We start from the raw sequence: 22773 nt of genomic DNA, 5'->3' as shown, positions 1-22773 counted from the left end.
GGATTTGGTAGACCCTTGCCTCGTGATGTAATGTTACCCCATGCAGGGATCTCCCAAGAATCAACTCCTTTACTGCAAAGGTCTGAAAATTAACTAAGATTTTCCTCAGGGCTTTTCTGTCTGGGTGGAGCTTAAATGGGTCCCTATGTACTCTCTGGATCTCTGATTCTAAGTCGATATCCCTGCGATCCTTCAGAACTCTCTCTCTCAGCAGCTTACAAATAAAGGTCTTAATATCACCCTTTTCCGCACCCTCCGGGATCTTAAGAATCCTCAGGTTGTTTTTACGGGCCTGCATTTCAAGTCTCTCCAGATCCAGCTGTAATGCTTGATTCTGCGACTTCAGAGCTACAATATCCTTCATATTCCCTTGCACTGATTCTGAGAGGGTTTTGACTTCTAGTTCCAGGGACCCGGTAGGTACACAGATGTCATCCAGCTTAGATTCTAGTGCTTCACATTTCTCACGAATCCCCCTCTGATTTGCCTCCGAAATTGCAAATTTAGACAGCAAATCACCTCTTAAAGCCTGAAGAAAGGATCCCAGCTGTAGCTCATCTCCATCTGTTTCTCCTTTCCCAGGAGTAAATGCTATAGGGCCTCCATATTCAGACTCTGAGAACACCCCGTCCAAGAGACCACCTTCCCCAGGCTCTAAACTTTTATTTTGTAAATTTATCTGAGTGGGCGGTAATATGGACACCTGGGAAGGTGTGGCTAGGTCCCCCACTAGATTGGGGGCATTCAGCAAAATCGTGGGGCTTGCTGCGACCAGTCCAGTTCCAGATCCCTTCCCACTTTCCTGGGTCCCGACCAAAGGGGAAGCAGGATTCTCCGAATGAACAGAGGAGGAGGAAGCACCTCTCAGGGCCGGAACCGGGGTAGAGGACGGGACTAACTCCTTTGATACCACAGTTTGCTCCATTATTTTGAAGTAAGTCTTGAGTGAAGGGGTGGACTTCACAGAGGTACAAATAGCCTTCGGACCTCTAGGTTTCACAGTATCCCTGGGCTTAACGTTTTTCTTTTTACTGGGGGTCGTAGAAACAACACCCTTTAAGCCCTCTAGGGGATCCAGAGTGTCCCTGATCTTGGACCCAAACTGGGTCTGGGACCACAACTGATATCTATGTTTTTTTTTAAACGGTATCCGATAATAACACCGCCCTTTCTTTCCTTCTCTTGCTCAAAGGATACCGTTCTCCAGAGGTATTGCCTCCCCCAGCCATACCTAGAGCCGGTTGAACTCCCTGGCGCAACAGTGATGCAGAACCGGAAGCTGAGTTCAAGAAAATAAGAGCCATACACTTCTGTCCCGCCTCCTCTGCAGACAAACTGCTTGCCAAACTCACAGTATAACCTGGGAGCACCGTGAGGTCCGGTTGCCTGAAGTCGTGCACAGGACTCTTCCACCATTCCACGCTCGGCAATAGGTTAATGCCGCTTCTGCGCGTATCCGCGTCCACCGTCTTGATCGATGGCCGCCAAACCCACCATAGGCAACAGGCCCTCCCTCAGGCTCCTCCTCCAGCTCCAGTACCTGAGTCATCCGAGTCTCCCAGGTCCCAATGCCAGCCGTCGTCAGCTCTTCCGCGCTGCGTCTCAACCACCGTCGCTGACATCACTGCCGCTGCTCGCAATCTCAAACGGGAAAAAAGAAAAAGGGGACCGCATCAAAACAAAGCACGCCGTGCGACACCCGCGCCACCAACACCTACCTACCGGGTAATTTCCATTAATCCGTCCATGTAATAATTAGCAGGGACGCCGAGCTGCTCCCGGAGCTCCTGCGACCGGCGCTAGCCCGCCACCATGTTCCTCATAGACTCCGCCCCCCTGTGTGAGACCTTTATACTTTCCGGTGTATCCTCACCTAACACAGAATTAAATTGATTATTTTTCTTTTTACCATTAAAAGAGCACCACCTTACTCTTCAACGCAATGATCTTTAAGAAAGAAATGGTTGCAAAATGAGACATCCCATCCTAACTGAGATGCAGGCCAATCAGAGCAAGACCAAAGAGAATCAAATCCTCTGAATACACTCGAGTGAAGATTGCGTATGATCCTGATTATGGAGGAAAGCTGTTCGAATAAGTAAATATTCTTGGGAATTCATAGAGCTGTAGTGAGAACAGCAGTGGAGCTCGACAATAGCTCTGTTTAAGGCCATTACATGTTTCTGTAGGTGAGGAAAGCAAAGATCCCTGCCCCTCCCATTAATAACTTGCACCATGTAGAGGGATGTAGAGCAATTATTACTTACAAAAGGATCATAGGCATCTCAAGGGCAATAATTATTTTCCAAATAAGAAGGTCGGACAACTCAGACAAAGGTCGTCAAGAAATCAATACAAACAGTGTACATCATTTGTCCATTAGTGCTCCTATACATCTCTAGTACGGTTTGTGCTATAGCTATATTATCTAGTGTTGAGCAATTCCATTTAAATCCAGACTGTTCACACAAATTATGTCTTTCTTAGTAGCCCTAGATCTGATGATACTCCTAAATGGATGTAGCAAACATCTCCCCACTGAATCAAAAGTACCATGTGTTTATAGTTTAATGATAACTTTTGGAAACTCTTGTTAGGTCTCGCCTGCAGCAGCACATGCGCTCTCGCTTGCAAGAGGAATTGTTTTCTACAAGGGGCTTGGAGCCTGCCCACTGCTTACCATTTCTGTGTCTCAATTGGCTAGCACATGCTGGTCTCACTTCCTTTTCTTTCATGTGGAGCATGGACCAAGTACTAATTGCCTCATCTTGATTAGCATCCTTCCACTGCTCCCAGTGTGATCGATGTACTATTTTTCATCTTAGTATTCATGTTGCTTCTTCCTTCCCACTCCCTTGTCTGTGTTGCTTATTCCCTCACACTGTGCTAGTTGTCTATGTTGCTTCTTTCCGCCCACACACCACCCTCCTATTGTTTGTCTAACTTCTTCCCTTCCACCTCCCCACCTTCCGGTTGTCTGTGTTGATCCTGACCCCACTCACCAGAAAAAATAGAGCTAAGTTGCAGCCCACATTTACCGCATCATAGTGCCTTCCCCCATCCCATTTCCTTTTTCAGCATCCCTCCTCTTGTCTGTGTTGCCCCTTCCCTCCCTTTCGTTATCCATGTTGCCACCCAACACCCACCCTAAGAAAAGGAAAGAAAAGTGCTGACCATGTCATAATCCTTTTTTTCTAACATTTAGCCATGCTGCACAGCACCCAAGCTGCTGCACAAAATTGGTAGAAGACATTGGCAAAGTCGATACCTCATCGCATGGGCTTTGCCAATGCTTGTTAATAATGCTTCCACCCAAGAAGTTTGGCATAATTCCATTTTAAAGCAATGTTGAGACAGAAAGGCTTATCGATTACGTCATTAACCGGGGTCCTCTTTAAGCACCGCTGTTGGGATCGCATCATGACCCATCGCCTCTTAATATATAGCTCCATTGATGAACATTGCTGTCTCTTTGCTGTTTTTGGAGATACCAAAGGACAATCTGAAGTGGAGTTCAGACCCTGGAGGTAGTAAGTGGAGCCCATAGATTGAAAACCCTCTTCTCCTGCTGCGGGATGGTGGTTCGAGAGCTTTTAACTCTGATAGCACAAGACCCGGCTATAATGCACCAGAATTGCAGAGAGTTGTTTTCTTGAGTTTCTTAATGCAAATCGTTCCAGAACCAGTCTGCTTTTATTCTTTTCAGTGAAATCCAAAGTCTAATCTCGCTTCTTTTTAGGTCTTGGCTAGCCTGGCTATGCACATGCGCAGTTCGCTCGGCCAGATTTAATGTCATTGAGGAGTTTCAGTAAAGGGCTTTAAGCCCGCCCCTCTTTTCCATTGGCTAGCGTCACCGTTTATGCTAAACGGTGGCCAGCCATTGGAAAAGAGCTCTGTATGTTGCCTCCCTTTGGCTTTTTTGGACGGCCCACTTGGACGGGCTCTCCTGCTTTCCTTCTGGCATAAAAGGTTTCTTATCTTTATGGGGCCATGTGTTTAAACATATGGTCCCATAAAGACAAGAGATCCTCTTTCACTTTCGGGACCGCGTGCGCGCTTGTTTTGAGTTTGAATTGAAGGTGGGGGGGGGCTCATCTGCCGTCTCTCTAAGCTGTGGTACAAAGAGCGTCTGTAGACGCCGCTTTGGAAGGGAGATGATTCCATACCACACCATGGGTGGATGCACACCTCCTGTGACCTTGGCTAGGTTAGACATATACGGATATTTACAGATATTCAATGCTATAAACGTTCAAAATTACACATCAATGCCTCTGGTTCATGCGACTTCAAAACAAAAGACAGGGTTCAAGGTGAACAATATGAAAGTTAGAAAACGAGCTGTGTCAGCTGCTCAGCACTGAGAACTGAACCGTGCCCAGCCCCCACATCCATCTGTAACGCCTGGTCTCACCCATTCTCTGCCCCTCTTCCCTTGGAGGCTGTTTGCAGCATGGTGGCTGCACGCGCCAGACAGCTGTCCCGCAGATGGGCCCCTACAAATCAAGTGCGCCGCCAGACCCCCACCGCCTTGGCCCCTCGATCCTAATGTTCCCACGTCCCCAAAACCCCAGACCAGGCCTCTTGTGAGACATTAACGGTTTTTGGGGGCCTGGGATTTGTTCGCATAGGACCCCTTCTGTGCATTTCACAAGACACAGGACTTTTGTTCAAAAGAGCGCCTTGTTTAAAGACGGCGAATTCTGTGCATCTGCCGCAATAAGCGTCCTCAGAGCCCCTCTGCGGGTCCCTTTGAAGTCCAGAGCATGCAGATCATTTGCAGAGGGGGGGGGGGGTAATGATCACAGGGCACGGGGTTAACGACGCGGCCGTTGGTACAGTCCGCTAATTAATTTGTCGCACACGTCACCCTCCTCCCCCCCAGTCAGACGACCTATCCCGCCCCGCCTAATTCAGATACTCTCTGGTCCCAGAGATGGAGCGCCAAACTCCTACCGAACGTTTCGTAGCGCTTGTGCAGTGTGTGTGTGATGTATGTATACATGTGCGTGCGGTTGGGGTGCGTGTCTGTGCATATGCAGGTTTGTGTAGACACGAAAAATCTGCAGAGAGAGAATTATTGCGCGTTTTAACAAAAAAGAGAACAGCTAATGTTTTTCTGATTAAATAGAGAAAGAACGACTGGCAGCTGGCAGTTGCAGAGACAGCAGGGAGAAAAGAGAGAGACAAGGGGTGGCTGACAGAGACAGGGAGAGGAGAGACTGGCAGAGTGAGGGAGAGACAACAGAGGCAGAGATAGAGATGGAGAGAGTGAAGTTGACAGGGAGAGTGGTTGACAAGGCGACACAGACAGAGAGGGGAGAGAGATTAGAGAGAGTCGCAGAAAAGTTTCAGGAGGGACCGACAGAACAATGACATAGGGGATGGGGGGAAAAGGGAAAGAACAGAAAAGTGACATTGAATGTAGGTTGTTTCATTGCCATCTTTCATTTCTCCATTGGCCATTTTCTCTATTTTTAGGTTTCTTTACTCCATGTATTCTGTTTCCTCTTCCCTCGCTCTTCCCCTGCTTCCTGTCCAGGCCGCACTTCCGTTTTCTGTCCATTCAGTTTATCTTCCAGCCTCTAACCTCCTTTCCGTTTATTTCTTCTTCCTCTTTTTCGTAACCTCTCACCATCCCTACTCCCGTTTTTAGGTCTCGGCTGGCGTTGGAGCACGCATGCGCTCCTCGCCTCAAGACTTATAAGTAAACAAGTTACTTTTGAGAAGGGAACTCAAGCCCCGCCCCTCCTTTCCATTGGGTAGCATCAGCGTTTATGGTAAACGCTGGCTTCCCATTGGAAAGGAGTGTTTGTAGTTGCCTCCCTTTGGCTCTCTACTACTCACTCTCTACTACTCTCTACTCCTCTCTACTACTCACTCTCTACTACTCACTCTCTACTACTCACTCTCTACTACTCTACTCACTCTCCACAACTCACTCTCTGCTACTCACTCTACTACTCACTCTCTACTACTCTCTACTACTCACTCTCTACTACTCACTCTACTACTCTACTGCTCTGTACTCATCTCTACTCACTCTCTACTACTCACTCTCTATTACTCATGCTCTACTACTCACTCTCTACTACTCACTCTCTACTACTTTCTACTACTCACTCTCTACTACTACTCTCTACTACTCACTCTACTCTCTACTACTCACTCTCTACTCTCTACCTCTGTTTACCTCTCACGCTACCTCTCTCCTTACTACTCTCTACGTGCACACATATGTATATATATGTGTGTATATATATATATACATACACACATTATATATATATATATATATATATATATATATATATACGAAAAGAGCTCCTAAAACTGAAGATGCCACACTCAGGCGTGTCATATAGTATTTATTGGCAAGGCAGCACCAACACACTAACTTCGTGCGCAGCACCTCATGCGCAGTGAAGCGCTCGCCAGCGCCAGCAGCGTTGATTATTAATTCAATATACATTAAATATTACTATTACTTGCACCCAAGCTATTCTTACAACTTTGGGGCCTGGAATAGTTTGAATTGTCACATTTGTAGGAGTGTGATGGTTAGTAGTTGTGTTATTACTATCATTGGCATAGCTGGCAGGGGAAATGTGTGGTGCAAGCTGCAGTGGCCTCCCAACGAGAGCTGTGGCACTTATGTTTTTTACAAATTGAGCACTGGGGTCAACCTTCCATTCAGGTGTGTTGGCATTTCTCTGTCACCTTTGACAGAAATGAAAAGGCAGCGGTCATGTGGGCTGACACCACAGGCAGCACCTGCAAGTTTTGTTTACTTTCCTTAGTAGACCAGATCAGAACAACTCAGCTACTCACATTGTCTACTCATACACCCACCTGCATCTGTGATCTGCCAATCAGTCAAATCACAGCCACTGTTCATACAAGAACCCATTATCTAATCAGCTCTTGCATCACCCTCTATTCTAGTAAGAGATACTTTGTTTGCTTCCTCCAAAATGAGGCATCTGCTGCAATGCTCAGGTTCTCACAATGATCACCCACATACTAGCAGGGAAAGGTGGCCCTACAGGTCTCCCGGGGCACCGTGTTCAGAGCGAGCACAAGTCAAGAATCGAGCTTTCGACAGGTTCGGAGAGCTCGCTGGTCCCCCGAGGAGGCCTGCAATAGGGACATACAGTTATAGGTACGATTGACCGATAATGACCAGAGAAGAGTGGTAAGTCAATGACCCACTTATTCAAGTTGCAAAATATTGCAACTCAATTCACTCACAGGTCCTGAAGAAAGCCTCTCGACCCGGCTGGGCATATTTGGGGCTGAAACATGTCGACCGCTCACATGGACTAATCAGTGCTTAAGATTAGTAACTTCATCTACATACGCACCACCTTGTTTTTACCTTTCCACACCTCCAAACAATTAAAGAGGTCTCTTAACTGGAGATAGGTAATTTTAACTCACTTCATTTTTGCACTTTTTTTCATCTCTGATCACTACTGTATTACCAGTTGGTCTACCTCCAGGTGGAGGATAGCATACCCACAACAACACCCAATGATGATGCTGTCATGTTACAAATAGGCGGATAATCGAGATACACTGCCCGATCAACTATGTACGTGAATGAGGGTTTTTCTTAAAGAGGGCCACCATACATGACCCTGGTTACACAGGTATAAGTGATCCATTCTTTTTTGATTATTGATTACCGCAAGGAAGCCAAATGGATCTCAACTTTTTTCTCCCCCCTTTGATCAAATACAGACCCTACAGGTAACTCATGAGAAGGTACCTGCTGAAGAAGAGGGTTCCCTAGTCAACTCAGCCACCTGGTGATAGGGCTATGGCAGTAATTCAGAGGATAACCCCAAGACAGAATAGGACATACCTTCAGGTTTTCAATGAAAGGGCAGGTATTCTCACAGATTCTACCACTGTTCGAGAGACACCTATGCTATCAACCGATGACAGGTTAAGGGGGGGTGGGGTGGTAACAGAGCCCATTATTCACTAACCATTCATCTCTTTCTCTCACCCACCCCATCAGCGCCCTCTGGGATATTGAGACTGGCACGCAGAAGACTGTCTTCATGGGCCACATGGGGGACTGTATGAGTCTGGCTGTGTCCCCCGACTTCCGGATCTTTGTGTCGGGGGCCTGTGATGCCACAGCCAAGCTATGGGACATTCGGGAGGGAACCTGCCGCCAGACCTTTACTGGGCATGAATCCGACATCAACGCCATCTGTGTAAGTACCCAGCAACAGTTCCAAAGATAGTCAGGCAATGAATGTAGGGTAAGGCGAGTACCAGTGTTGGAAGAGACCTAAGGCAGTATAAAGACAGGTCTGTTTTAGTTGCAACCCAAATGTGAGAAGACCACCTTGGTAAATGTGGAACAGACACACAGATGGTGCAGTAACAGTTCAATAAGAGGACAATTATAGGTGGGAGTGGACACATGACTTCTATATAGGAAGCAAATCACAGGCCAATCGCTCAACAAAAAGTCATAGGTGTGATGCATCGTTATGGGCTTAGCGTGGCCACAGACCAAGAGAGTGAAAGGTCTCTTTAAAGAGTTAGATCTTGGGTTGATGTAGTGATGTTACTAGGATGGTTGTAGATCCTAGGAAGGTTTAGAAGTAGGCATTCTGAAGGAGCGACCACCCACTTTTGAGTAATATGTATCGTAGGATTTCTGATACCATGGCACTAGAGACCCTGTTTGGAAGGTGTTGGCACACTAGGGTCAGGTGGTCCATCCAGGTGTCACTGCATTTTGTCAGTTCTGTTTACAGGTTATATCCGCAGGTCCCTAAAAAAGGAATGTGTGATATTTGAGTCAACGAGAAATAACGCTGCGGTGGCAGGCGTGAAGTTGTTAGGGTGTCACAATGGTCCGTATACAAAGACGGCTGGTTAGTCATTCATTGTATATTATCTGTGGTCCATAAATTCTATAGCAAAAGTGTGAAGCGTGCTCATAGCAGAAAACACAGTCATACTTTTAGACTTCGACTTCTGAGACATAGTCAGCAAAGAAAAGCACAGATCCAAATTAGATACGTCCCCCAGCCTCACCGCCCGGGTCACAGAGCTTTCCTCAGAGATGGTGAGGCTGAAATCAATGATTTGTTCTTGTAGGGGTGCAAGATCCAGTCTTTTGTACGGTCCTTTTGATCCATGAAGATTTTTAGTAGGAGTGTGCGGTGAGTTTTGGGTGTGCCTAAAAGTTTCATCTAGAATCAAAAGAAGTTAGTTTACTGTACAGAGGGACAGCCTTTGGTGCAATGGAAGTGGGGGGAGGGACTCCCAGGGTGCCAAAAGACTCACACTTCCTTTCTCTCTCACCCTAGTTCTTCCCCAACGGTGAGGCGATCTGCACTGGCTCCGACGACGCAACATGCCGCCTCTTCGACCTGCGGTCTGACCAGGAACTGACTGCCTACTCCCATGAGAGCATCATCTGTGGGATCACATCAGTGGCGTTCTCTCTCAGTGGCCGCCTACTGCTTGCCGGCTACGATGACTTCAACTGCAACATGTGGGACTCCATGAAGGCCGAGCGCGTGGGTGAGTGATGGCCCAGTCCATGAGACGATCAGACCCAAGATAGGGGCTGAGGAGTGAGGAAAGGGAGACTACAATAAACTGTATTTATCACATCAAGGGTGTTTATAAAGTGATGCATAGTACTACACGGGCACCTCAGAGCTCTTAGAAGGGGGGAGCCAAGGACTTGAGTCTTGTTTGGTAGCAAAGCAACTTAGAGATATCATTGACATCACTAGATGTCTGTACCAAAGGCAACCTGTTGCTAGTCTTCTCCCTTGCCCCCAATTCAATCTATTATTTTACCTAGAGAGACAAAGAAGTGTGAGAGGTAGGAGGGCAGATTTACAGAATCTGCGACAAGCCATCATATGTGATGAATGCAGTGCACCTTCAAACATGTATTAAAGAAGCTCCATAAAAAGTAGGTGGTAGATCCAGCAACAGTCCAACTAAAAATGTTCTGTATTTTTAAACAGTGACATATGACTTTCACACAAGGCTGTCATGCAAGACCGCAGAGATATGTTGTGGTGTGGCTGGTGACCAAGTTGCCGCCTTGCTGATCTCCAGAGCCACGGGCCGCTGGTCTAGTGAGCCACAAGTGCCTTCACACTCTGAAATTGAAGAGACCTACTGCCTCCTAACAGCCTGGTGACTGTGTCGAAGACTCTGCTGTGATGGCTGTCGCTCCAATGGTCTCAGTAGTCGTTTCATTTGCGCACATTCAATTTAGAAGATTCCTAGAACACGCAATATGTGAAGCAGCAGGCTCAACTACTCTACGAGATACCTTAAGGCAATTATAGGGTTTTTGAGGACCAGTGCCAAAGTTCCCTGCAGCCCTGACAGCTACTTGGGAATGTGTTGTGAAGGCTCCTGTATGGTTAGCACTTAAGGTTACTGGTTCTTAGAAACAAAAGATGTTGGAGGGGACTCTTTGCAGGATGTAATGAGCTACGCAGTAGAGGACTACATTACAATTGATTCCAAACAAAAATCTTCCCATAAATATTGTATTATATTGTAATTGTATTTATATAGCGCTTACTACCCCTGACGAGGCATCGAAGCGCTTTTTCGGTGAGTAGCACGCTACTCAGGGACCCATAGAGGATTAGTGTTGAATTGGTATAGTGAAACATGCAAGTAAATTTTAAGTGGTGGATAGGTTAGTCAGTTATTTGGATTCAGAAGGATAGAAGAGGACAAATAAAAAGGTTTGTATTTATATATCGCTTGTTACCCCTGATGGGGTGTTGAAGCACGTTACTCCGGAAACCCATAAAGGATTACGAAAACCTCCTGGATCTCGTAGAGTGGAGACACTGCTGGCGGACTTACCCCTGCCGTAGGGAATTCATATAGCAGTTGATCCACCATAGCAGAATGCTCCAGTTGAGAATTTAGTACTTCCACCACAAACTGGATCATGATCTGTTGCCACACAACTCTAAATCAAGCCCTTACCCCCTTCTGCTGTGCTATTTTCCTCAATGTAACACATTAAAAGTGCTATCTACTCACTTACCCTCTCTCCTTCCCTCAGGTGTTCTCTCCGGCCACGACAACAGGGTCAGCTGCTTGGGGGTCACCACCGATGGCATGGCCGCGGCCACCGGCTCCTGGGACAGCTTCCTAAAGATCTGGAACTGAGGAACAGAGGAACAGAGGAGCAAATGGCAGGAGGGCGCAGCTTGCAGAAGGAAAAGAACCCCAGCGCTTTGGCGGCTGACCACACAAATGTTCTTATTTTAACTTATAAATATTTATATATAATTTACATAGGTTTTAATAATATTGGCTCAGAGGTTTGCCCTTCTTAATCACACTCCACTTAGATGCTGTTGTGCTGGATGCCCTGTTCTTCTAAGTATAGTTGGAAACTCAATTAATGGGTGGTGGGTGTGAACACAGACAAAAGAAAGTCTCTTATTTTCCACGTCCCGTGAAGTATTTTGCGATACGCATCTAGGCTCATGCTTTGCAAGACCCTAAAGGATGGTAGAATAGAACCATGCGCTTTAAATGTCGACACTAGTTCGCCTGAACAGGAAACCACAAAAATAGCCTGTCCACTAATACGGATTAGAGAGCATTTGTTCCTGGATTCAAGATGGCTGCCGGGTGCAGAGCTTTGCGCTCAGACTCCTGTACAATGGTGGGCTGGTGCACCTGCAGGAAACGCACAGCTATTGGTATACCACTTTTGCCCTGCCCAAGGATGCACTACAATTTGTTACTATCTAGTGTCCCAGTAACCACAGGAGAACTGGCACACCAGGCAGAGACCGATTGGAATAAAAATGGCTGATTTGCCCTGTTCGATGATGTTTTCCCCTCCTTTCAGTCCAAGTCCCTCCAACCAACTCAGATCGCTGTTTTCATATTCAAGGTGGCAAGAACAAGGAAGAAAGACTGCAATAAACATGGTCATCTTGACCACCCCAACAAGCTTCTTCAATCACTTCCTATGAAGTCCTCTGCGTACACATCACCAGAAATGAGCTGGTGTGTACATGGAAGACGATTGAAATAAACCTATCCTCTTTTCCCTGCCCATTGAAGATGTTCACGCATATCCCTTAGGATAGGGTGGAAGGTATTGAAATAACGCAGCCACCTTGCCAGGAGTGGACCAAAGACATTCCTCTGTTGCGTGGGTATCCTGTTTGTGAGATCATGGTTGTGCCACCACTAAGTTTGCAAACCTAGGTGGCCGTGGAGTCTGTAATAGCCTTATAGACTCATCCTAGACCCATCACTGACATTTGTTAACCTAATCCTTGCCACACCTTCCCTAGAACCTGCTAAAACCCTCCTTCCTGCACCTCGCAGCTCACCCAGGTCTCAAACAGCCTGAGACACCGGTTGCCACATTAGCCTCCTATGCGCCCGACCACCTGACTTATGAATAGAATCCGAACTCCCTACATAGTGCACATCCTTACTTCGTATTGTAGGCGATGCCTGCTACTAACAAATTTGTATCATAATCCAGAGTTTTATAGTCGCTGATGAATAAATGTAACTTAGAATATTAAAAAAAGTGTCTGTGTTTATATTTCTTCCCAGCGGAAAATGGCTGATCGCGACATGCCAAGCGGGTGATGGGCTCAGCTGACCATCATGCTTAGACTGGCAGGCTAGAACCTCACCTCGATCACCAGTGCCCTCAGGCTCTCACTGCACTAGAACAAGGTCACTAGGAGAGGGGGAAGAGAAGTAAGAATGTAGTGAGTCGGTCCTGGAGAGGGAACACTAAAACCTCCACCACCTTTTTCTGGCAGGAAAGAGTATTATCACTTCCACAGCATCTCACCACAAGCAATAATAGAATAACTCAGGGTACCTGTTTGAATAGTAAAGAGAAAGTTTTCATCCTGAATGTCAGGGCTAGTCAGGAAAGCTTGCACCCTGAAGGCATGACAAAATGGAAACTGTAGGAAATTGATTGCTAAGCTACGGGGTGAGAGACCAGACCCTTGATTAGGGGTGTAGCTTAATGATGTAAAATTACAGCAAAATTCCAGAGGGCCCGAGGATGCTTTTTTTGCTAAGAAAGCAGCGCTGTATGCAAGAACACAGGCCGCAGCATCCGCTCGCAAAGTCATTCTTCCTGTACACCTGCAGAAGGATTTTTGTGCATAATTACTCAAACAAGTGCATTCACGTAATTTTTGGTACAGACGGAGGGTAGGCGCACACTGCCTCACATCCAAGCACTCAGTTTGCCCCGATGCATCAAGGTAAATGCAGTACATGAGAACACTTAATTCGGTGACAGGCTTTAGTTTTTCACCCTTGTTGTTGCAGCCAGTGCTGTGTACCTCCAGACACGCGTTTCAGGATAGTTGTCCTTCTTCAGTGGAGAGCAACACATTCTTTTTGGGGGTGCTGGAAATGCTGCCCAAAGTCTTCTCAGGTCTCTGTACCACTCGCTGGGCGCAGGTGCATTAACCAGAGCTCGTCAGCTCATTAGCTCAAGGGAGCCTTTTCAAACAGGAAGAGGGTGAGTGCTGGGATGTGAGGCAGTGTGCGCCTCACATATACTCGCCGATAATTAAGAGCCCAGGTCAGATGACTCCCAGGTCCAAAAGTGAAGCTGGTATCAGTTTATTGCAGATGAACTTAAAACAAGGATAGGCAGAAAAGTTGGAGGAAAGAAAGCACTAAATATTTCCAACCCTGGGGGATCCCGAAAGGAAAATACAAAGGGCCTGATTCACAAAGGGCCGCCGTACTGGTGGCGAAGGCTCCGCAGACGTGGCGGAGTTTCCCTACTCACGGTGAAGGCTCTGCAGACGTGGCGGAGTTTCCACACTCGTGGCGAAGGCTCTGCAGGCGTGGCGGAGTTTCCGCACTTGCAGTGAAATCTTTGCCATGCGAATTCTCATGGCGGAGATTCCGCCTTGAGCGCACAGACTCCCCCAAGTCCGGGGGGGCCCTTTGTGAATGAGGCCTAAAGATGGAGAAATGCATGGCCTGGAGTGAACTTTTATGCTGCTTGAGGTTTGAGCAAGGAGAACAGTTGCCAAGCAGTCTTGTCTATGTACAAACTACTCATTCTGTCTGGCAGAACCCCAAACTGGGTTACAAAACCAAATCTGGAATTGTGTCAGTGAATGTCTTCGGCCCCGTCCTGTTCACCCAAGCACCAGAGCTCCATTCAGCTTAGAAGTTGGTGTTGCTTATTGGAGCCTCCCCAGAAAACATCCAGTCCAAGGATGGTTCCCACAGCCCCCCCCCCCCCTTTCTCTAGTCAATATTCACCTACCAGGAAGTGCCTCCTGTCCCAGGAACTAGGCTGTCTAACCCTCATCCAATGGGAAGGCAAAAGAACAATATTAGGCACAGGAAATGGCAGACTGAGTCCTGGCCAAGATTTCTGGGAAGCAAGCCATGGGGCCCGGCCAGGTGAAAGCCAGCAATTCCCAGTTAAATATTTTATCTTTGAACTAAGTAAATATTTGGGGATCAAAAACAATTAGCAGGGAATGGAAGGAAGCTATAGCCAAGGAGGACTCCATGAGGTTGGTTAAGTGTAGTTGTCCACAAACCTTAGAGTAAAAAGCTCAGGTCCAGGAAACCATCAAGATGAAGCTTCGGAGGTCTCTTATCAGGTAGGCCTGGTACCTTTTCTCAGTCCTGCAAGAGTCCCAACTATCAGATAAAGTTAGCCCAGTTTCAGAACTGGTTTCTGAAGCATCGGCCCACAGGATCAAGTTGTAAAAAGGCTTCACGCAGCTTCAGTTCGGGTCCACCGTAATAGATTGAGTTCCAACTGCTTCCAGGATTAATCGCAGCCGCACCAGCTACCTTCATCCAAAGGGTGGCTCGCTCTCCCGCGTATCAGGGGAGACGTTTTACAAAAAAAGGCAGAGGGAATGTCAATTTGAAACTGCTCCATGTTTTTGCTTCCACAGCTTGGCTCCTCTGTCTCCAGGACCTTCTACATCCTTCTCCCATGAGAGATATTCCACAGGAATGTATGATGGTATCACACGTGCATTTTGCATGCATGCCTTCAGAAGCCGCCATTAGAACGAACACGTCATTATGACGCATTCCTTCAGCACGCAAGTCATTATAACAACATGCCTCATGGGGGTGGTGGACTTTGGATTAGTATCACTTACAAATGCAACTCCAGTCTGCACAACAGTAGGGAAAGTGTTGGAGTGAACATCCAACACCGTTATACCAATGCACCCCCGTTCTATTGCCAGCACTGCAAAGGCACAGCGTGATTCCAGCTTCGTTCGGAAGGGCGTTTCCTGCTCCACAGGAGCTAGCAGGACTTGGAAACGTCGGAAAGCTAACACTTGCTCTCAGATCAGCCTTTGAGTCCATTAAATTTAAGCCAGACATGGGTACAAGTCTTTCCCGTGTCTATGTCAGGAGCCTGGAATTGTGCAATACAGAAAGCAGGAAACATTTTCTGTTTTCTTTGGGTCCAATCAGCACCTTCCAGGAAAAGCCAGTGGCAATGAACTCAAAGTGAATCAAACTTGAATTCCTTTGTTTTCTCGTCCGAAGTGTCAGACCCCGTTGGAAGGCCACGGTACATGAAGGGGTACTGGGCCACAATGATGGAGGGCAAGGCCTTTTCCCCACTGTTGTCCTGGAGCCAGCCCGACTATCGCTCTGCAAACTGGGTCAGGTACTATCTGTTCTGCACTTGAGCCTGTGATAGAGCAGGCGAGCAGTCACAGGGAGCTTAGAACCAATACCACCACCACCACCACCACAGCAGCCCAATGAAATCAATGTTCAGCCCAGGGCTTTGCTGTGTAGAAAAATACAAGGACTTTATTACACAAAAAACACAGAAGTCCACTACACATTCACTTATGTTTGAATGCCTGATTCTAAGGTGCAGAATGTGTGCTCTCGGGGAGGGTTGGGGGGGGGGGGCACTGCTGATTAGGTCTTCACCAGTCTGCAGGGGGTCCCCTGCTCTAGTACTGGTCTCCACACCTCTTGTAGAAGGTTCACGGTCTAACAGTACCTGTGGGTGCAGCTCGTGCGTCTTCCAGCCCCTTTCGTTTAGATTCAGCACTCGGTCCCTCGGCCCCAGGCCCAGTCAGTGTCTCACCAAGTTCGTGTTAGCAGCTCCAGACCGCAGTCGCCCCTCTCGGTTTCTCTCCAGTCTGTGGTTGCAGCGTGGGGTCACGTTCCGCCCCCCTGCGGCATCAGGGTCTTCGCCAGCAGCAGCCGGAAGCCTTTGGTGGTAGATGGCAGTCCAGAAGAGGACAGGTACGAGGCCGCATTCAGTTCACCCACAGCCAGTGGAAAATAAACCATGGAGCCCCCCCTCCCCCCCCCCCATGGTACATGGAGGACACCTCCTCTGGACTCAATCAGGAGCTCTCAGAACTGGTACTCTGCAGAGGGGAGCCGTGCAGCTCAGGGGGGGGGGGGGGGGGCTGGGGCACCCCACAGGGGCCTATGTTACACCACTGCCCACAGCAGCTGGATCTCACGGGCAGCAGGCAGGAGCCTCCAGGGAGCACATAGCAGTTCTTTTTGGGCAGCCAGCCAGTCGCTCGTAGGGTCGCGTCCAAAATGGAGGCTTCCGAGGGGGGCCTTCTTCAAGCTGGTGGCTGCAGATCTAGATTTTCTCCAGCCCTCCGGTGAGTACTCGATTCCACTTGGACGTGCCAGCCTCACACCCACAGAGGGCAATTCTTCAGCTCAGTGGGCGCCGTCTTCGGCCCACAGTGCTGCAAGGTGGCGACCTCTACTCTTGACAAGGCACCCCCAGGGCACCTCTCCTATCGCTTAGTCTTCAGGACTAATTCCAGCCCAGTGACACCTGGCAGCTCAGTGGACACCCAGCCCACTTACAGGGCGCGTGGGCCACCAGCAGCAGCCTGTCTCAGCTTCGGTCAGGCCACACCAGTCCTGGGGCTCTGCCCGACCCAGCGGTCCCGCTATTCTTTCGGCCCTCTTGCTTTACTGGTCTGTCAGACAAGCCCTACGCCCGCATCAATCACAGCGGTCCCTCCTATGAGCCGCTCCTCCTACGGGGTTGGCGTTTCCTTAAGTTGCTCACAGGCAGAATGTCTTGACATCGAGTGATTTCTTCCTTCAGATCAGACTCCACGCAAGGTTCCTTCCCCTCCGGGGAGTTGGCTGCCGGTGCAGCAACAAGCCTTGACCGCTTCGCAGTCCCCGAGTCCTCTGCGGAGTTTACTCCCCCAGCAGAAGAGGCCACAGCAACGAACACGGTGGGTCTTGCGCTCCCATCTTGATCCCGCTTCACAGGTTGAGGATGTGTACTCCAGGTCTGCGCTGCGGAGCTGGCTTGGGTCACCTCCCCTTTCACGTGTCTTGTCTGGGCCAGGCCATCACCCGGGCCTGGCCTGGGTCTGTAAGGATGCTCTGCAGAGCAGGACAGTCTGCAGGCGGGCTACCCACCACATACGCACAGTGTGAGCAGGCTGCAGCTAACTATTCACCACTTCTCACAAAGATTAGGAAGAGACGGGCATCTGTTCCCCTTAAAAGGGCTCCTATTCCAATCAACAGATACCACAGGCCTCGCCCTGTACTCCAGCCATCCTCCAAATGGCAGCTGCAATTAGTCATTCATTCAAAATCTTTATCCAGCTATTAAAGAATAAAACAGCAATAAAAGTACATGCAGTAAAAGATATCTAAGCAAAATAAACACATAATTTACAGAACCAATTATTAAAAGCAATTCATTTCTAGATTATAACAAAATACTTTTCCTTGCATTAATTGATTTCAGGATGAACAGGGCGACATTATAACATGTTAGCGGATCCTTTAATATCACCTAAAACTTAATTGCTATTTTTTGGGACCTAATATTGTGGGCAACAAGCAGGGGCTTAAGATAAAAACATCTAAAATTACGATAAAAATTACAGAATAGAAAGTGCAATGTGCTTTGTTTACTCTTGATGTCACACGGACATGGTACCAAATCTGGTGGGCGCGATTTAATTTGGGGAAATGCGACAAAGTAATGGGCAATAACATCCTCAATAGCACAAAACGGTGCTGTACATAAGTCACATGTGACAAATAGTCATTGGCTCCCTCCTTTAACATAAAAGATTTATATAAGGCGACGGTTGATTTATTTAACTCCGATTTTGCTCTAAGATTCCCGCCTTTGTAGCAGGAAGGAGTCTTTGGTCTCTTTCTTGGTAAAGGACAATATTTGTGTAGGGTCTGACTATACAGAAAAAACACATTTCCTAATGCGGCATTAATGTAGGATAGCCACATAATTTTTAAAACATTCAAATTTAAACAATCTAAAATAATTGACCTGTTAAAATCCGTCTCTTTCCTTCTCCAAATTGATGCCCATAATACCAATGGCCCGGCCATTGAGGAGTCTGCTAAAAATGGAAGCCCCACCTCATGATGTACACCGGTATTTGATACAGAGGGTGGTAAATACAACAGGCGTTTAAAAAAAAAAACAGTTTTGTTCTGTTTATTGGTGTAACCCCAAAGACCTGCCCCATAGAGGGCTGTGCTTGCTCCTTTAGCTTTATAAATGGTTACAATTTCATTGGTTGGTCAGTTTCCTAGTTTGGAAGAGTTTAAAGATCCCTTGGTTGACCCTGCTCATTTTCGCTCGTGTGTTTAAAATATGTTGGGTCCACGCACCATTTCCCGAAAATAAAATACCAAGGTAGCAAAAGGAGTTCACTGTATGTATTGGGGTGCTGTCAATAAAAAAGGTTTTACAGGGTTTCTGTTTGGCCCCGCAAATCATGGTGAATGTTTTCGATTTGTTAATTACCATGCTCCTTTGGGTCAGAGTTGTTTACAGCCCATTGTACCAGTAGGCCCCATGGCACATATAAGAAAAGCCTGTCTCCTCTTCCCTTTCCATAGTGTCCCACCTAGGAGATGACAGACAGACAGACAGACAGACAGACAGAGACACACACACACACACACACACAGAGACACACACACAGAGACACACACACACAGAGACACACACAGAGACACACAGAGACACACACACACACACACACACACACACACACACACACACACACACACACACACACACACACACACACACACACACCCCCCCCCCCCCCCCCCCCCCCCATCTTGTACTCTGGCCCAGGCTGTGGGCTTCCAAAATGGAACCCACCAGCCCTCATCATTCCTGCATTGCACATTTCTGCGTCTATCACACATGCACAAGCAGAAATCACTGGCTGTTGTGTTCAGAATTCTCGGTTCACTTCTAGATGAATGGACTGGTAGGCAGGCATTTGTAAGTCACAGCTGGAAAGCCAGTTACTAGCATTCTCTAACCCGGTGTGCTGCAACCATCACACTTCACGTATGAAACCCATTACACGATAAGTAGTCCTCAGCCACTGTGAGAGTGCGCTTGGTGAATCCCTCTCGCTTCAGGACTAGGTCCAGAGAATAGCATCGTCAAAGACCGGGACTAGGTCAACGCACGCACACGGGATGTGCGAAGCATGACCGAAATACCAATAGGACCACAGGTATGGACACCTCACACGCAAGGCAGGAGATAGGACTGTACACCATGCAGGGGACATTCCCGTCACCCCAAAGAGGCTATTATCAGCTCCTATGGTCACATGTAAATCATGTGCCCAAAGAAAGTCTACATGCGATGCTTGTGCCAAAAGTTCCCATTCTCAGGCTTCCCTTAAAAATGGAGGCAATCACCATGGCACCTTCCCTCCTCAACTACTGTAAACAAACAATACCCTGGAGCCCCTAGCGTCATCCTGCAAACCACAGATATTTCAGAATGCGGATGCCAGTCAGGCCCTCTCTCTACCCTTCGACGTTCTTCACACCAGCCCCCTTGTCCTTACACAGGCTGTCTGTAGCAAGAAGGGTCACTTTCTAAACATGCGCTTCGTATACCAAGTAATCCCTAGAAATTGATCATTTTCTTGAATGTAAACTCCAAACCTATGACCAAACAAGGCCATTAATCGCTGGGTTGCCCTCCTGCCTGCCTGCCTCCCGCCAAACCTTCAAACTCTGTTCAGACAGGCAAGGTCTAGAGCTAGACTCCTGAAAAAATAGAAAGAATGACCATTCTTTTGAAATCTCGGAGATCTCTTACCTGCCGCACAATTGCATAATTCGGATAACCATAATAACAAGCATTTACAATGCAATGGTCTCGGCATTGTTAAAGTTAGAGCTATTGGCATTGCTCATGACATTATTTTTGTTTATGTTTTAGTTTTTAAAACATTTAAAGAAACGTCATTGTTATTTACAATGTCAATAGCTTTGGATCAACACTAGGGTAGATGACTTGGGGATGCTTGCTGGGTCGTGAGAGAGATATTGGGGAATGCAAGGAAAAGGCAGAATGGAAAAAGAAAGAAAAGAGGTGGAAGCGTAGGGCGGGGTTTTATTATTGCAATGTTCACAAGTCTGGAGTTTAAGGGAGGGGGAATTACAGGATTTTAATGTATTAGTGAGGTTTCGTTGATGATGTTTACTGCAATGTTATGAAGTCAGGTAGTCATAGGCTCCAATAACCAAGTAGGCAGGCGGTTTCAGCATTTAGCAGAAGGATCTTTCCAGTTAAGAGAATATAAACTTGTTGCCACGGTAAAACTGGAAGACAGGTTGTAGCACTAAAGTGACAGTAGTTTGGTATTTGGGGGAGGGGGGGGGGGAAGGGGGGAGGGAAACACGGTATCTGCATATTCACCCGGGGAGGGAAGGCTCAAGGAAGGCAAAGAGTAAGTTTGGGGTTTTGGAGCAAAATAGGGGGGGGGTTTCACATGGGGGGGATTGCAGGAGTGTGAGGGAGTCTAGGGAATGAAAGGAAAAGGCTGCAATGGAAGATAAGAGAAAGAGGTAGAAGCATATGGTGGGGTTTTGCAATTGCAATGTTCATAAATTGGGATTAAGGAAGCGGGAAATGACAGGGCAATTACCAGGGCAAAGTTACCAATGCAGCAGCGTTCAAGAGCATGCACAGTTGTCAGAGAGGAGGAGGGAATTCAAAAGGACAAATAGCTGGGTTAATGCCGCGCAGGCCAGACCGCGGGAAAACGGAATAATAAGTTAAAGCCATTTGCTTTGCTAATGGTATTGTATAGCAAAGCAAATAGCTTTCACTTAATGAAAGGCGAGACGTATAGCATTTTTAATGTCACCTAGGAGTCATCATTGTCTTGTGTAACATTTCCAATACCTTGACTTGCACACTTATGAGTCATTAGCTCTGCATAATAAGTGTGATGTAAAGCGCTCGATAACCTACAATGGGATGAGTATCGCAATAAAATAAATTAAATACATGTGAGAGAGGGTCTGTAGAGAGCTGATCGGCACGGGTGGTAGCAAGAGAATCCGTGGAGAAAGAGGACTTTGAGGATGTGAAATCTACAGCCAGCAAATACTATTGCAATAAAGCAGGTCCTATTCCTACTTCTGTGTCAGTGACAAGTCCTGTTTTTAATGTTTGGAAATCTGGCCTTCCTACCAGCAATAATGATGTGAGAGGATGTGGCCCAACGGGCAGAGCTGCCGACTTCATTACGTTGTGACCTAGTCATAGTTCTAAGAATGCTTGCGTGCAAAGCCAGAGATAGAGACAGAAACCATCGCGTCCTAGCAGTCACAGGCAGTGAAGACCCAGAGACCCAGTAGTGGCTAAATCCTGGATCTGGAAACCAAGGGTTGTACCATATGAACCCTGTTATTCCATCTTCAGTGTACGTTTATTCACTACAGTACTATTAAGAAGCACTATTCTTTGGTACAAATAGCAGTACTTGAACGAACTGTGTAATCCTTTCTCACCACTCACCTCTATTACAGCTTTAAGAAAGGATGTGGCATAACAACCAGAGCTGCCGACATGAAACTGGGGATGCGGGTTCAAGTCTTGGCATCTGCTCAACATTCCGTGATTCTAGCCAAATCCCTTAATCTCCCTATGCCTACAAAAAATGAATGCGTCCATGTAAAACGCTCCTATACCTTCGGGTCAAGTTCGCACTATACATTAAAAGTGAATCAGTTTACAGTAACTGCCGATGACGCCAATTATGTGCAATCTCGAGGGACCCAGTGGCAAATGGGTGTCCCTTCGTTGATTGACATACAGTAATGGGGAGCAAAGGCCTTCAGCGCCTGGCTGCATTTAATTTGCTAACTCTTCCCACGTCAGTGGGGGGTGTGGCATTACAGCCTGACAGGCCTCAGAAGCCAAGGCTAAAAGCAGGGCAGCCCAGCTAAACCTGCAACATCTGGCACATGCGTACCAGTGCCATGTGCCTACTATGATACCAAAAACAGGGTTTGGCTCATATGTAGCAAGGCCAAGCCTACTGTACTTAAATAACTAAGAAGAGCGCCAGTGCTGCAACTAACTTCGGATTCTGTTTCTAGTGCATTGAACAAAACAAATGCCACCACAACCACTTTTTCCGTTGGATTTAATCCACAGCTTTTTTTTAAACAATTACATTCAATTTCTAACAAAACCACAAATTATTGCCTGTAGCTCTTTACATTTTTTGACTTTCTTTAACAAGTAAGACAAGCCACCCTTTTCCCTTTTCCCATTCTTAAAAGACTCTGTTATACTTGCAACTCTGATACTCTTGTGCACACTCTCAACAGACCAATCGCTCTGTCATATATCCAAAATTTCAGAGCTACAGGCAATAATTTGTGGTTTTGTTAGAAATGTAATGTTTTTTGTTATTT

General features: G+C 47.1%; 1 protein-coding gene across 2 annotated transcripts in view; it reads left to right on the top strand.

Moving 5' to 3' along the window:
• The window catches only part of GNB3 (G protein subunit beta 3), a 160487-nt gene extending 147904 nt beyond the window's left edge, over positions 1-12583 (top strand). For both annotated transcript variants that reach the window (XM_085619850.1, XM_085619849.1), the window contains exons 8-10: positions 8027-8228; positions 9339-9555; positions 11084-12583. In XM_085619850.1, coding sequence (XP_085475976.1) covers positions 8027-8228; positions 9339-9555; positions 11084-11190 — 526 coding nt within the window. In that variant the 3' untranslated portion in view covers positions 11191-12583. The remainder of the gene's footprint in view (positions 1-8026; positions 8229-9338; positions 9556-11083) is intronic.
• Positions 12584-22773: the final 10190 nt, after the last annotated feature.

The sequence above is a fragment of the Triturus cristatus genome, chromosome 7 (genome assembly GCF_964204655.1).
Source record: "Triturus cristatus chromosome 7, aTriCri1.1, whole genome shotgun sequence".
Taxonomy (NCBI): domain Eukaryota; kingdom Metazoa; phylum Chordata; class Amphibia; order Caudata; family Salamandridae; genus Triturus; species Triturus cristatus.
Note: the sequence above shows the minus strand (reverse complement) of the source record. Positions and strands in the feature narration are given on the sequence as shown.